The sequence below is a fragment of the Plodia interpunctella genome, chromosome 23, assembly GCF_027563975.2.
Source record: "Plodia interpunctella isolate USDA-ARS_2022_Savannah chromosome 23, ilPloInte3.2, whole genome shotgun sequence".
NCBI classification, from domain to species: domain Eukaryota; kingdom Metazoa; phylum Arthropoda; class Insecta; order Lepidoptera; family Pyralidae; genus Plodia; species Plodia interpunctella.
Genome location: NC_071316.1, coordinates 3,555,709 through 3,568,931, shown reverse-complemented (window position 1 = coordinate 3,568,931; position 13,223 = coordinate 3,555,709). Strand labels below are relative to the sequence as shown.

General features: G+C 35.0%; 2 protein-coding genes and 1 non-coding gene across 10 annotated transcripts in view; 2 read left to right on the top strand and 1 right to left on the bottom strand.

Annotated features, from left to right (window-relative positions):
• Nucleotides 1–78: 78 nt before the first annotated feature.
• On the bottom strand, nucleotides 79–8,321 carry P5cr-2 (Pyrroline-5-carboxylate reductase-like 2). Of its 2 annotated transcripts, none has more exons than XM_053762835.1 (7): nucleotides 8,105–8,321; nucleotides 5,024–5,104; nucleotides 3,587–3,657; nucleotides 1,963–2,145; nucleotides 1,654–1,866; nucleotides 1,020–1,218; nucleotides 79–376 (listed from the first exon to the last, which is right to left on the bottom strand). In XM_053762835.1, the coding sequence occupies exons 1-7, from the start codon at nucleotides 8,112–8,114 to the stop codon at nucleotides 297–299; spliced, it is 837 nt and encodes a 278-aa protein (XP_053618810.1). In that variant the 5' UTR covers nucleotides 8,115–8,321; the 3' UTR covers nucleotides 79–296. The 2 variants fall into 2 exon arrangements, with proteins under 2 accessions (XP_053618810.1, XP_053618811.1); XM_053762836.2 differs by lacking the exon at nucleotides 8,105–8,321 and adding an exon at nucleotides 5,936–6,020.
• Nucleotides 8,322–10,807: 2,486 nt separating this feature from the next.
• TRNAD-GUC (transfer RNA aspartic acid (anticodon GUC)) lies at nucleotides 10,808–10,879 on the top strand. The gene has a single exon. It is a non-coding gene; the product is annotated as a tRNA-Asp (tRNA).
• Nucleotides 10,880–11,630: 751 nt separating this feature from the next.
• LOC128680217 (ankyrin-3-like) overlaps nucleotides 11,631–13,223 on the top strand; it is a 108,102-nt gene continuing 106,509 nt past the window's right edge. For 3 of the 7 annotated variants that reach the window (XM_053763197.2, XM_053763195.2, XM_053763196.2), the window contains exon 1: nucleotides 11,638–11,918. In XM_053763197.2, the coding sequence (XP_053619172.1) occupies nucleotides 11,817–11,918 (102 nt within the window). In that variant the 5' untranslated portion in view covers nucleotides 11,638–11,816. Of the gene's footprint in view, nucleotides 11,919–13,223 lie in introns of all 7 variants that reach the window. The other 4 variants (XM_053763200.2, XM_053763198.2, XM_053763202.2 and 1 more) reach the window with 3 other exon arrangements.

The window sequence follows — 13,223 nt, the reverse complement described above, 5'->3', positions numbered from 1 at the left end:
TCCATATTTTATCATAGCGTGATAATAACGGAACACGTGGTTACACATTATGCAACATAACGTTAAAAAAAGGTATAATTATCTAAAAAATAAAATATTTATTTCTCTTCTTAAAGTATTCACAGTAGATAAATTACATATTTATCATATATTTGTTTGTTTCTAATTTCATGTTCATAGGTAATTCACAATAAGCAGGTAGGTAAGCATATCACATTTATAGAAATAAGTAATAATAAAACCATAAGAAATATCTTTGACTTAACTAATAAGTACTTCCTACGATTTATTATATTTTAATTATTTAACTGTTGATTGACCACTTTGCATCTGTCCGAGGCGGCCTTCACTGCACCTATCACAGCGGCTCTAAAACCTGAAAAATAAATATTGTATGTACGATACCCAATTTAGATTAAAATGATCAACATTCGACATAATATTGAAGATTTTTAAGGGAAAAAAATCTAAATAAAAAAACAACAGTCAACGCTAATAGAAAGCCTATCAAGAAACATAAACACGTTACTAACGTCCACATATTCTTTAACTTTTATGCATCGTATAAAAAAAGTTAGAACGTATGGTCTACCTGTACACGCTACATGTTATAAATTTCATTATTGCCTCCCAGACCAAATTATCAAATCTATGCGATGTTTTTCTAGACAGACATCATATTTTATTTAAGGAGAAAATAGGAAAGCGGACCCTGAGTTCGGACCCAGGGTCCGAACCCAGGGTCTGCGCTCTGTGGTGACGGAAGCCATCAGTAAAGCCCTCAAATGGGAAAGATTGTTATTGACCTTTCATGACCTTCTACATAGTTACATGATTTCCCTCGGACCTTGGGAGAACAAATAGCACCTTCCAAGTTACAAAAACTCTTTTAAAGACCATACCATTTTTCTCCAAACGATAAATAAAACCCATCCACAGTGGCCCCAGCGTGCCGTGCCAGCCTTGCCCCAAGCTGCAAAAACCACGATTCATAAAAAGACTTCCAAAAATATATTTACCATTCTTCTCCAAATGATAGGTTCCCTCTGCGGTGGAGCCAGCGGGACTGGTAACATTGTCCTTCAGCACGGCGGGATGCCCCTCCTGCAGCATGGTGGCGGCGCCCAGCGTCGTCTGCGCCGCGAGCCGCAGCGCCAGCTCCCGCGGCAGCCCGCACCGCACCCCGCCGTCTGCTAGCGATTCTATCAGCATGTATATCTGGTGGCAGATAATTAATTAACTATTATAATATGAAAGCGTAAATCTCACTATCCCACGGAGCACGGATCATCCCATCCCACTAATATTTAGGTGAAAGTTAGTGAATAAGTTTGTTAGTTCTTGTCGCTCAAACAAGGTAGCCTAATAGGTATCTTGGATTAAAACATAATATACTTTTAATCCCATAAGTACGCGATTTGGTCAAAAGTCAATGGCGCTTTATAAAGTAGGTAGCGTTACAGTGAACTTTTCGACGGCAATTTTTTTGGAAACGCAGCAGAAACATAATAACCTTCAGAAATAATGAAGAAAACTGATAAAATGAAATTCGATTGCGTGAAAATTAATCGGTCCCCAGATGATAGAGAGACATTACTATGAAGGTTAATGAACAGATGACAATCTGATTAATTCGGACCCTGAAAGACTTACATAAGCCGGTCCGCTCCCGCTCAAAGCAGTGACAGCATCCATCTGATACTCAGGAACCTCGTCACAGGTGCCTACTGCTCTGAACAGTTTGGCAGCAAGCATGGCATCATGAGCCGTGGCCCGGGAACCTCTGCTTAGCGCTGCGGCTCCTTGTTTAACCAACGCTGGCGTATTGGGCATCACGCGGATCACGCGCGCTTCCGAAGGAAGTGTCTACAAGAAATCAGGCATGATTATTGATCTTGGTTGGTAGTGTAGTACAAAATTAGCTACCGGTGTGTAGGCGATGTCGGGTTTCCCTTCACTCACCTTCTCGATAGTAGCAGTAGTGACTCCCATAGCGACAGATATGAAGAGCTTGTTCTTGCTGGCGGGCAGGTCCCGCACGTCCCGCAGCGCAGGCCCCACCACGTCAGGCTTCACCGACACGATCACCACCTCTGATCGTTCCACCACCGACTTATTTTCGAAGAGAGTTGTCGCTCCGAGTTGCTGGAATAAAGTTAGGTATGATAAATAACTATTTAAGTAACTCCTTAACGAATCGACTCTGGCGTTTATAATTATGTCTAAATAGTTATATATATTTTTGGACGTCGTTATTAACAATTTAATCATCAAGAAAATATAAGAAAAATTGGGCACCGTGTCGTTATCGAGCAAGAAGTGACGCAAATAGTAGTGGACGGAACTCCACAGACAAGACTCTCGTTGATGATGATGAACTATTACAAGCGTTATATTATGTCTATTAAATGACTAAAAGTAAACATAGTTTTTTTTCAAACTTATGCCCAAGTAAAAGACGGTAAACAACGCAACGAATTGGAACTTCTAGCGACACTCACAGATAGTCATTGGCCAGGTGGTTTCGTTTCGGTTGCGTTTCATCGCTTGTTCTGGGGTTTGTTTATATTATTTTACAGCAATATATTTCCCGATTTAGGTGGTCATATTACGACATAACACTATTTGTGTACACAGAATCAGTTACTCTCACAAACTTATACCTACGATTTAAACGTTTACATTTAACATTTGATGATGTCCTACAAAAATGATGTTGTGTCATCTTTCATTAATTGAACTTATGTTTTATGTTGCAGCTGTCATTATCTCGATGATAATGTTATACGACACAAAGTCAAGGATGATACGCAAATAGACCATGTTATCATGAGAGCTCTGTGGCAGGTTTGTTCAGAGTAGATCTATATCTACATATGTATCACTTTGTCATTAATTTACTTACCCTAATAACATAGTTAAGTATATACCGCGTTGAAAGTAGAATGTGTTTCTTTATTTGCTAGTTTATCTGTATATGTCATACAATACACGAGTCTAGAACATACTTTGGGGATAACTAAGAGGTGTGATTTGTCAGTATTATCTATTTACTTATTTACCAATACAAAACAATAATAAAATCAGCTGATTTATTGTGTACAGTGGGTAGTGCATGCCCTGCGAGTGGATTGAGATTTTGCTATTTACATCTCACCATCACATTGAGACGCAGCGAACCAATCACATCAAGCCATTGTGACGCTCAATTCGAATCGATTTGATGGTGAGAAGTGAAATACAAACCTACACTAAACTCCCTGCTCTCCACTGTTGGTACAGTTACAGTACAGGCTCGTCGGTGTTTATATTAAAAAATCTCTGTTGTACAAGCGAGTACCTAAGTAAACCACTATGGCGTAGTGGACACCACACCATCGTCAGCTATCTGTATGTAGGTCCTGGGTTCGATTCCCGGGTTAAGCAAATATTTGTGCTTGTTATTTGTGATCATATCATCTGCCTTTCTTGGCGTGTTATGTGTGCTTGTTTGTATGTATGTGTGTCAAGTTTGTGTCTATCGTTTAGAGCGATGAGTATTGGGTATCCCAGTAACTGCAAAATCTAAAATTAATGTTTCGTTTACCTTAAATGCTTCAGCACTCGTTTTATCAGCAGGATGACAGCTGGCTGTGATCTCGTCAGGCTTAGCCAAACCTGGAAATATGCAATTTTGAATCTTAAAGTTACCTATGGTTAAAGTTATAACAATATTTGGACACCAATTTATGGTATGGTATGTTGAGTCTAACTGTTTTAAGATTTGATGTAGGTATCATCAATTTACACGTGTTTTTGCAAATAAAATTTGCAAATAATTTATCTTTTATCTTTATCTTGTAATACAATAATAGGTAAGTACTTTATTGCACAAATTAGTAGAAGTATTAGTGGTATAACTAGTCAATAATTAGGTAAATATAATAATAATATAGATAGGTAAACTAAAAAAATATACCTAGGTTGGTACCTACTTAGTTATTTAGACCTTATTTAACCAAAGATTATTTAATAAAAGAGCAAAAAAAAGTTTGAATCATTTACAATTTCATTTAATTCAAATAGGGACTAGCATAGGTGAGTTATCGTATATATATATATATATATATATAGGTAGAGATATCTGTGTCGGTATGTTGAATAATATTAAGCACATATGTATAGAAACTCGCTAAAATAATTAAATCAGATAGTTAAAGTCCATTACATAAATACTATACAGATAATAATTACACAGTAAATAAAACAATTAGGTGTTTTTGAACATATATACTACTCCAAATGTATTGATTGTGTTCGTTGTTATCTCTTTGTAAACAAATTACGTAATCCCATTATGTACTTGCCATTGCCATGCCCCCTGCAAACTCCGCGGCAAACTGAAAGCTAGCGTGAACATGGTACAGGGTGATATTTTAACTCACGAGCAAATTTGGATGATGAAACGGAGTTGCTTTCTAAAGAAATCTAGGTAAATATGTCAGAAAGTTTAATTTTTTTTTCATACCAATCGGCCCACAAAATATTTATCGATTGGAATTACCGGTCCTAGTATAAAATACCTTCACGTGTATGATTTTATTGATTTTTACAATCATGAATAAGGCTACTGCCATTAGGTTATTCGGAATCTACATTTTGACATCCGTTTACGGATCAACGCGGACGACGAAATTGTATAGAAAACAACGGAGCACGACGGAGCAATGGGAACACGCTCTTACTTGTAATGAGTTCACTTATTTATTTTATGCCAGCTCTACACTGTAGCCGAACTCAGACACGCGCCGGCGCGAATATGTGAACATTGCGTAGATAGTATGAGTACTCTTATTTATTGCAATGAAAACCAGCAATGTATACCGAATCCCCCAAAGTTTCTGCGCAAATTTTCCGCAAATTGTTTGGCGACAGTGTGGAGCCGGCATTAGCGTTTGATGTGTGCGTTTGGCGACACTTACTTTAGTAAATTTGTCTTATCATACTTCCATTTTCTGTTCCGTGTATCACCCTGTACACTCACCAGCTGAGATGAAACCATTGGCCAGAGCAAAGGCCAGCCTACCGCCTCCGATGAATCCTATCTTCATGGCTTCACTTGTTACTGAAAACGATAAAAAGAATTGTTATGAATAAAATGTTCACATAGAAGTTCATTTATTTTCCTTTACAATTAATTTCATCATCTTGTATGTTGCACTGTTGTAGTAAATCAGAAAGCGGAGACCAATATTTGTTAATTGACGTCCTTGGAGAAAAGGCTGCGGTGAAGTTTGTCGCTTCTTCTTCACTTGCGCTTTGGAAGCCGGCAGTAGACTTAGTTTTTTTTTGATAATTTTTTTGACGTTATTGACGTAAAAAAAAAACTTAATGTGTGTATACCATCATAAATTGAATAAAGAATTTTGTATTTGAATTTGAGAATACCCAAATGAAATCATAATTAAATAAAACATAAACTTTTTTCGTCAAACTAAAATATAGTAACTTATTTCGTTATGCTTAACGAATTAACTATTCTAATTTGATTATTGTCTGTTCTCTTTGAGAATATGATAAATATTATGTATCTACTACACAAACTAACAATAAAAAAATAGAAGATGAATTTTCATCAACGAAAACACTCGCTAATTGCAGTCCACTCGCAGCGCGTGTACACTCTATAATTACTGACTTTTATCGTCTTAGACCAAAAGGGAAAACAATGATCGTTCCGGGAGCATCTTTCATGATAAACTAGTGGCCCGTCCCGACTTCGCTCGGGTAAAAACATAATAAATTATACACCTAAACCTTCCTTAGGAACCACACTACCTATTGGTGCAAATCCGTGCAGTAGCGTAAACCATCCAGCTAATTACAATCCACTTTTCAGTCAACTAAAACTACTAACCTATTTTATCTTTCTTATTTATTTACTGATTTTACTGACCTTGTGTTGAATATTCTTACTTAAATATGGAAAGCGTGCTCTGCGAACCAAACCTACCTAAAGACTGATGAGCTCTTGTTGTTGAGATGATTTAGTAGTATTGTTATCAGCGCTCTTATCTATGCAATAGTGTATTGTACTTGCGATCGATATTTGTGTAATAGTTGACATTTGAACGACGATAATATGCATTATCGATAAATAACTCTATCATTGTAAGATTGTCCTCGTGTCTAGTATGTATTAATGTAGATTAAATTTACATTATGTCATCATCATAATTTTTTTTTTCACTTTTTCGCTTTCACGGCTAAATCGCTGGACCGATTTTGATGAAATTTGGTATGATGTAGCTAAACACCTCCGTTCAAACTACTTCTTTTTTTAAAAACGAACCCCTAAACGATCGTAATGGAGTGTAAAAGTTTGTATGAAAATCATTCACCTAAATTTACGTTATAAGTAGGTATATTAAAGCTACTAAAGAACACAGTATGAGCTTTTAAGAACAGCCTTTATTAATTACTAGATGTTGCCCGGGGTTTCGCTCCCGTGGGAATTTTGAGATAAAATATAGCCTACAGCAATCTTGGATAATGTACAGATTAACGGTGAAAGATTTTTTTAAAATCGGTTCGGTAGTTTCGGAGATTACCCGCCTCAAACATACAAACTCACAAACGCTTACCTCTATAATATGGTAAGATAGTATAGATTTAACGGTCGTCATAATGTATGTGCATCTATATGTTACGTTTGCTTCCGAAACAAATAAAATAAGATGCATAAAAAATACACAAATTAATTGCGGGCCCTACGTGTTACATTTACTGAGTCAGGCCCTGTCTGTGCCATTTGAGTCTTCAGTAACAAGCAATTTAAATAGATGAACGCTAACTGCACGGGCAATATTTGCTACTGCATGTCATTCTAAGGGTGGGTTGCACAGTAAACTTTGACGTTTACTTTAACGTGCGCAGAAAAACGCAAAGTACGCAATTTTTTCTAAATAACAGCGGCGCGTCGGTTAAAGTAAATGTCAAATTTGACGGTGCAATTCACCCTTAGCGTCAAGAGAGTATGTACTGGCAGTAGGTATTCTTAGGCTATTTAAATAATCAGCCGCATACTAATACATAGGTGTCTATGTATTAGATGTAGTGTAGGTCTAATGACCATAACAAATAGACCTTGATCTCACTTGGCGCTAGTTGCAGAATTCATTTATGCAACTGATCGTATTGCCAATACGGGAACCGGTGTCACGTTGCAAGATGCAGTCGTTTGCATATTGTGGTGCATAAAGTATCACGTGTAAAGTCTTAAACACTAGTCTAATACATCAATTATAAGTAGGGAACTTTTCAAACATTTTGTAAATCTATGATACAAAATTGAAAACTATAATAGGTACGCCACATATTGTAACCAGGTATAAATAAAGTCGGTAAAAAATCCTTTTTCAACGCAATGCATAGGCAATAAGTGACATAACTACTATCAAAATACGTCACGAAAAAATGTCTTGTTTATCGTTTTTAGGTTGCCAGTTCACTGATTGTTATCTATATAGTTTACTATTGGCTTATTGATAACTTTATATAAACAGCACTTTGGTCGCTATATCACGTATGGAACGCAGGGAAAGATGAGGGACAAAACTATGGAAAATTACTAGGTAGTTATGGTATGGTAGATACGTTTCAATTACTGACAAGTATACTATAATATACATGATATCCTGTGCTGTGCTGTTTAATTGGAGGGAATTTTTGATGTGCAATGTACCAACAGACAAAATGGCTAATGTCTGTTTATTAATTAGGTACATAAACACGGACTGTTAACATTTCCTAAGAAATGTATGGTGAAACTAGCTGTGGCACGCGGTTTCACCCTCGAGGATTTCCCGCGGGAACAGTAATTTATTCGGATATGAAATATATTTGTGCTCTGCCGCCTCTCCATGGTTTTAACTATACTATGTGAAATTTCAAGAAATTTGTAGTAGCAAGTTAAAAACTTGGTACGAGAAGTATTATCTGTGATAGGTCGACTTTAATTTATTATTCATACAAAATCTGACCATTCGGACATTGTTTAAAAGTAAGTTATAGTATTAATTAAAAACTAAACAAGTAGGTACAAACATACAAATAAATTACTTACATTTGATCATTTTCAAAGAGAGCTTTCGAAGCACAAACAAAACTTTCCAACTTAGACACCACAAACTTTCTTTACCCGAAAAGTTTTACACTTGCCAAGATTTTATTATTTTTTGTTTTTTTCTGTTCACAAATTTCAATGTTTTTGTTCATTTGTTTATTTATAAATGCTATAAGCGTGCTTATCAACCGGACTATGAATGCAATACTGAACCTAAGTCCCACCAAAGGTAACGACAGAAAAAAAAGGTACAGCGATCGTTTTGTTTATCAAGGAAAATAATTTCTGGTTATTTTATTACTAATATGGGATTAACGGTTTGTAAATAACATTGTAATTTTGAAAGCATTGTTAATTTTGATGACAGATAAACAGCGTAAGCAGTATAAAACAGGTATACCGGTATACAGGTACAGCAGGTATAAAACACAGAGAAGTAATGAAAATGCAGCGAATGATAAGTCGATGTTGCTGATATTTCAAGCGTAAACTAAGCTTAGTAAATGATTTCAGATAAAAATAAATGCTATTTGCGATTTAGCTCGCGTTGAGCTAAAGCACTAATAACGTAGGTATTTGTAAGATAATATATGCCCTTTATAAATTTTAAATCAAGTCACTAAATCTTGGTGTAATTGGGTACCTAATGAAAATTATCTCCGCCACTTTTTTGCTACCAGTACAGTATTGGTATAATTATGTATGATAAAGTGCGTTATCTGGTTTGTGTCCGTGTCGTCTGTTTGTTTATTCCTAGTTTATGATCATTAGATTTTTAATATATTGATAAGCAAGTACATTTCTCAATCGCTGTTCTAGAATATCTCTATGGTTGACTGGTAAAGAATGCCATATGGGCCATTAGTGTACACTAAATATTATATTTGTATGTTTTTTTGGAATTATGTGTAATAAGGTTTTAAATAAGTAAATATCTAAGTTCTAATGCACAGTTAACAGCGTATGCTGTCAGTAGTAAAGGCTCAATAAAGAGTAAAAGCTAACTGTCATAATGAATTTTTGATGTACTGTTCCAAAATTTCGAACTTTTGGAGAAAAATCTATTTTTGTGTCCTGGCTATTGGATCCTGTCTGGCCAGGGCCAGAACTTCAATGTCTTCATCTGAAGCTGTTATCAGATCGGCTGGATTAATTGTGTTTGAACACTCTCATAAGGTCAGCAGGATGAGCCCCATATGCGACGATAATATTTTTTGTAAAAGGCAATATTTGGAAAAAATTGATACAGATATTTTGCTTTCAACTAGATTTTCGTGCAATTTCGAGCGTAAGCGCTTTTTTCATCAAATTCGGTCAAACTTAATACCGTTCCGTTATTGGAATTACGATACCCTAAAATTAAATGCCTCTCTAATTGGGTACTGCTTATAAATTGGTCAGTGAGTGATAAACTCCATGAGTGATAACGCGGGAGATATATGTATAAAGTAAGTACCTACCTAATTAAGTAAAAAAATAGTTAGTTTCTTCTTTTTAACCCCCGACGTAGGTAAAAAGACTGTTATAAGTTTGACCGCTAGGTACGTCTGTCTGTACGTGGCACCGTAGCTCATCAACGGGTGAACCGGTTTTTTTATTTAAAGCTATTTTTTCTCAGATATGTTTGAACAAAATCGGTTTAGCAGTTTAAAAGTTGTAGCGAAATGAATGTTGAAAGTCGGGGGTTTTTTAATTTGTCTAACAAATAAACTTGTAGACATGGTGATCTACTAATAGGTGGTGATAGTGCTAAGGAAGAGCGGAGTCTCCTGGCACAGGCGTGTTATGCATGCTTAAAAGGAGACTTCATCAACTAGTTTTTATAAAACAATGTATGTTGAAGAAATAAAGATTATTTCATTTTTTTTTTTTTTTCATTTTTTTTTTTTTTTTACCTATCTACGGCGAGGCATGGCGTTTGGCGTCTCTACAGTAGGGCTAAAAATGCCGCATACATTATCGCGGTACAGTTCGACTAACTTTGTTTTTCATTGATATTACTGGTTTTTCATTGCGGTAAATATAAGCTCTCATACAAATTCACGCATTCGCTTCTGAATTTGTCTGAGTTCCACGACAATGTGGAGTTGGCATAAAACTTTATATTTAATGTGCCTACCTAGGTAACTTTACTAAGTAGGTAGGTATTCAAGCTATTTTTGTCGAAGCGCGTGAGAGAAAATTCATACAAAGAAACTTCGGCTGTGGCTATACCTATAGTAAGCAGTTGTGTTTGTTCTGTGAGTTCGTATGAAGATAAGGAAAGAAATAAGTACTTACATAGAAAACAACTGCGATATTAGGTAAACCCTGATACAACAATAGGTAGCTGCGCTCCTGATAAAATCTAAAATATTTGCACTTTACTAGCATCCCGCTCCAGATTCGCTCCGTTAAAACCATAATGAATTAACTATAATCACTCTATTATAAAATTCGCATCAAAAGAATACATATGGGGACGACAGACAGCGGGATACTTGGTTTTATGTAACTACGTACCTACTTAGTTATATTGGGTTTATGCTGATCTTTAAAAGTTGTTTCAAAATTAGGTACCTATAGTTTTTTACGATTGTTGGTTTTATTGACTTTTTAACCAACTTTAAATGAGGTTTTACTCCATTCTATACTAAAATATAATGTAATATGAACGTGTTATGCGTACAGTTTATATATTATAATTTTGTCATTTACGACATGTCTTCGGTAGTATAGTGGTCAGTATCCCCGCCTGTCACGCGGGAGACCGGGGTTCGATTCCCCGCCGGAGAGAACGCTTTTTTTGTTCATTATTCATTTTTGATATTTTTATTGGAGTATTATTGTATATAAATATTTACAAACATTAATATTATGTCATAATAATACATTTTGGATTCTGTAATGTGATGAATTAATTTTAGTAACACTGACATCTGTTGAGAATAATTTAAACTATTAAAAACATCAGCGCCATCTGTTGACATTGATATTAAAGTATTCGTTAGGTCTCCCATAATACTCGTCTTTTTTTCTATTATTCTTTCCTTGCTAATCACGAAATAAAAAATGTATGTTGTACTACGAAACTTTGGGATAAAACATGACAAAAGCTCAACTTTAGTGTAAAGCGAAAAATATTCAGCAGGATTTTAAAATCTTTCAACATGAATTTTGATGGAATACCATAAACAAAATAAGAAGCGCGAAATTTAAAAACTACGGACGAGGAGTGTGGTTTTTATATCCATGATCTTTTTTGTTTTTCGTAAGAACTGACAATTTTTTTGTTAATAAATAGAAACTTAATAATTTAGCCACCACGATTTACCACTATTATTCTTCCTACTGATATAGTATTAACATGTAAATATAAACAGGTAACGTTGTATTTTTAGTGAATGATAATAAATTCCTGGCTCGAATTTCATTTCCTTAGTACATTAAACAATTGCACTTTAGCCTTAACTTTAACCTGTTTTTCTCTCCCGTGCCGTGGGCCCGTAGGACCCGACCGTCGACAGGGGAAGATTCATTTTTCGTTTCATTCGCGCTCAAGGCGTGGGCCGATGCGTCGCGTTTGCGAGGTTTTTGACGTACCCCTCTACCGCTGTTGTCTATGGGAGTGCTTGGTCGAATCGAATTTTGTGAGAAATTATTTTATGTCCAGTGTTGAAAAGGATATTTTAATATTTCTTCGCATGAAAGTGAATAAAACAATCTGTTGAATATGGCGTTGGAGGGTGTAAAAAGTGAAAAAAGTGAGGAAAACAACGGCAATATACCAGAAGGCAAAGCGAATGGTATCGACAACAAAAGTAAACAGGTACAAGTAGGTTCTATTTTTGAATATTAAATAAAACTAATTTTCTTTTATTTATTTTAAGGTTTAGAAGTTAGTATATACTTACTTACAGCTCTAGTTTATAGACCATTAAGCAGTATTTTTACCATTTTCGACTGCAGTATTTTGTCGTATTATTAGCGTTTTCATTACATACTGCATAGCGGTTTACGCGCAACTCTACCTCTATCGTTCACTGGGATTGTTGGATATTTGTAGTGATCTAAACAGGGATATGACCTATTTTGAACGTATGCGATGTTACAGTTTTTTCAGCTGCTGTACACACATGATGTCATTATTTTCCATTCCCATATTGATCTTTACTCTTTCCTTAAGATAAAAACTACACTAAATATAATTAAACATTTTTGGGGTTGTGAAATTTATTTCAAATTTAGGATTCAAAAGTAATATGGTACATAGAATAATATTTATCTATAACAGAAAATCTGTCTGTCATATATCACTTTTCAATGTTATCTACCTGTTCTGACTGGCCTTGACAAATATCTATCTCTTTGAGATGATTATTATGATTAAAATATTACTGGGTAATGTTTGTCATTCTTTTTTTAATGTTTTTTTTTTTTTAAATAGATTCAAATCATGAATTTTTAAACTTAAAAAAATTATTATTTCATAACATTTGTTATTGATAAGTAAAGATAATTTAAATTGTCCTTAATCCTTATTGAGTATATTTCAACAAGAAGCACATAGATTATTTTCATGTTGAAATAGCAAATGATATTAATTTAGACCAGTAAGTAACCAGTCATAGGGCGCACTGAAAAATAAAGACATGAATATTATTTACCCATTTAACTGTGTAGGTACCTACAACAATTTAGCTTCCTTCCACCCACAGCTGAGCACAGCCTTGTAAATATGAAGGATCACTTAACTTGAACATGCCTAATTGTTCTGTGAGGAAAATATGAAAATGCAACTTTTAAATAATGTTGGATGATCAAAAAAAATTATTTAATCTTCAGTGTAGAAATTAAAAGTTAACAATAAAGTGGATTTAATGACATAAGGCATTCTCTGTCAGTCAAAATCAATAGGTTTGCATTTTTCGGTGTATGTATTAACTAATTAGCCTCTTATGTCTCGTATGTCACATATTAGTTAGAGGGAGTTAATAAGGCCAGTTAGATTGACCTATTCTACTGCCCTAATTAAGTGCATGGACACATAATGGGATGTTTCATGTCTGGAGCAGTCTTGTTATTATTTATTCTTTGCCAACCAACAATGCTTTAATGTCTTTGTCTTTTATCTGTAAAT

Excerpts from the sequence above, each read along its gene's own strand:
- P5cr-2 (XM_053762835.1), bottom strand. Across the intron at positions 3,658-5,023 it reads CAATGGTTTCATCTCAGCTG|GTTTGGCTAAGCCTGACGAG; the intron begins GTGAGTGTACAG and ends GCATATTTCCAG. Across the intron at positions 1,219-1,653 it reads GCGGGAGCGGACCGGCTTAT|ATATACATGCTGATAGAATC; the intron begins GTAAGTCTTTCA and ends ATCTGCCACCAG.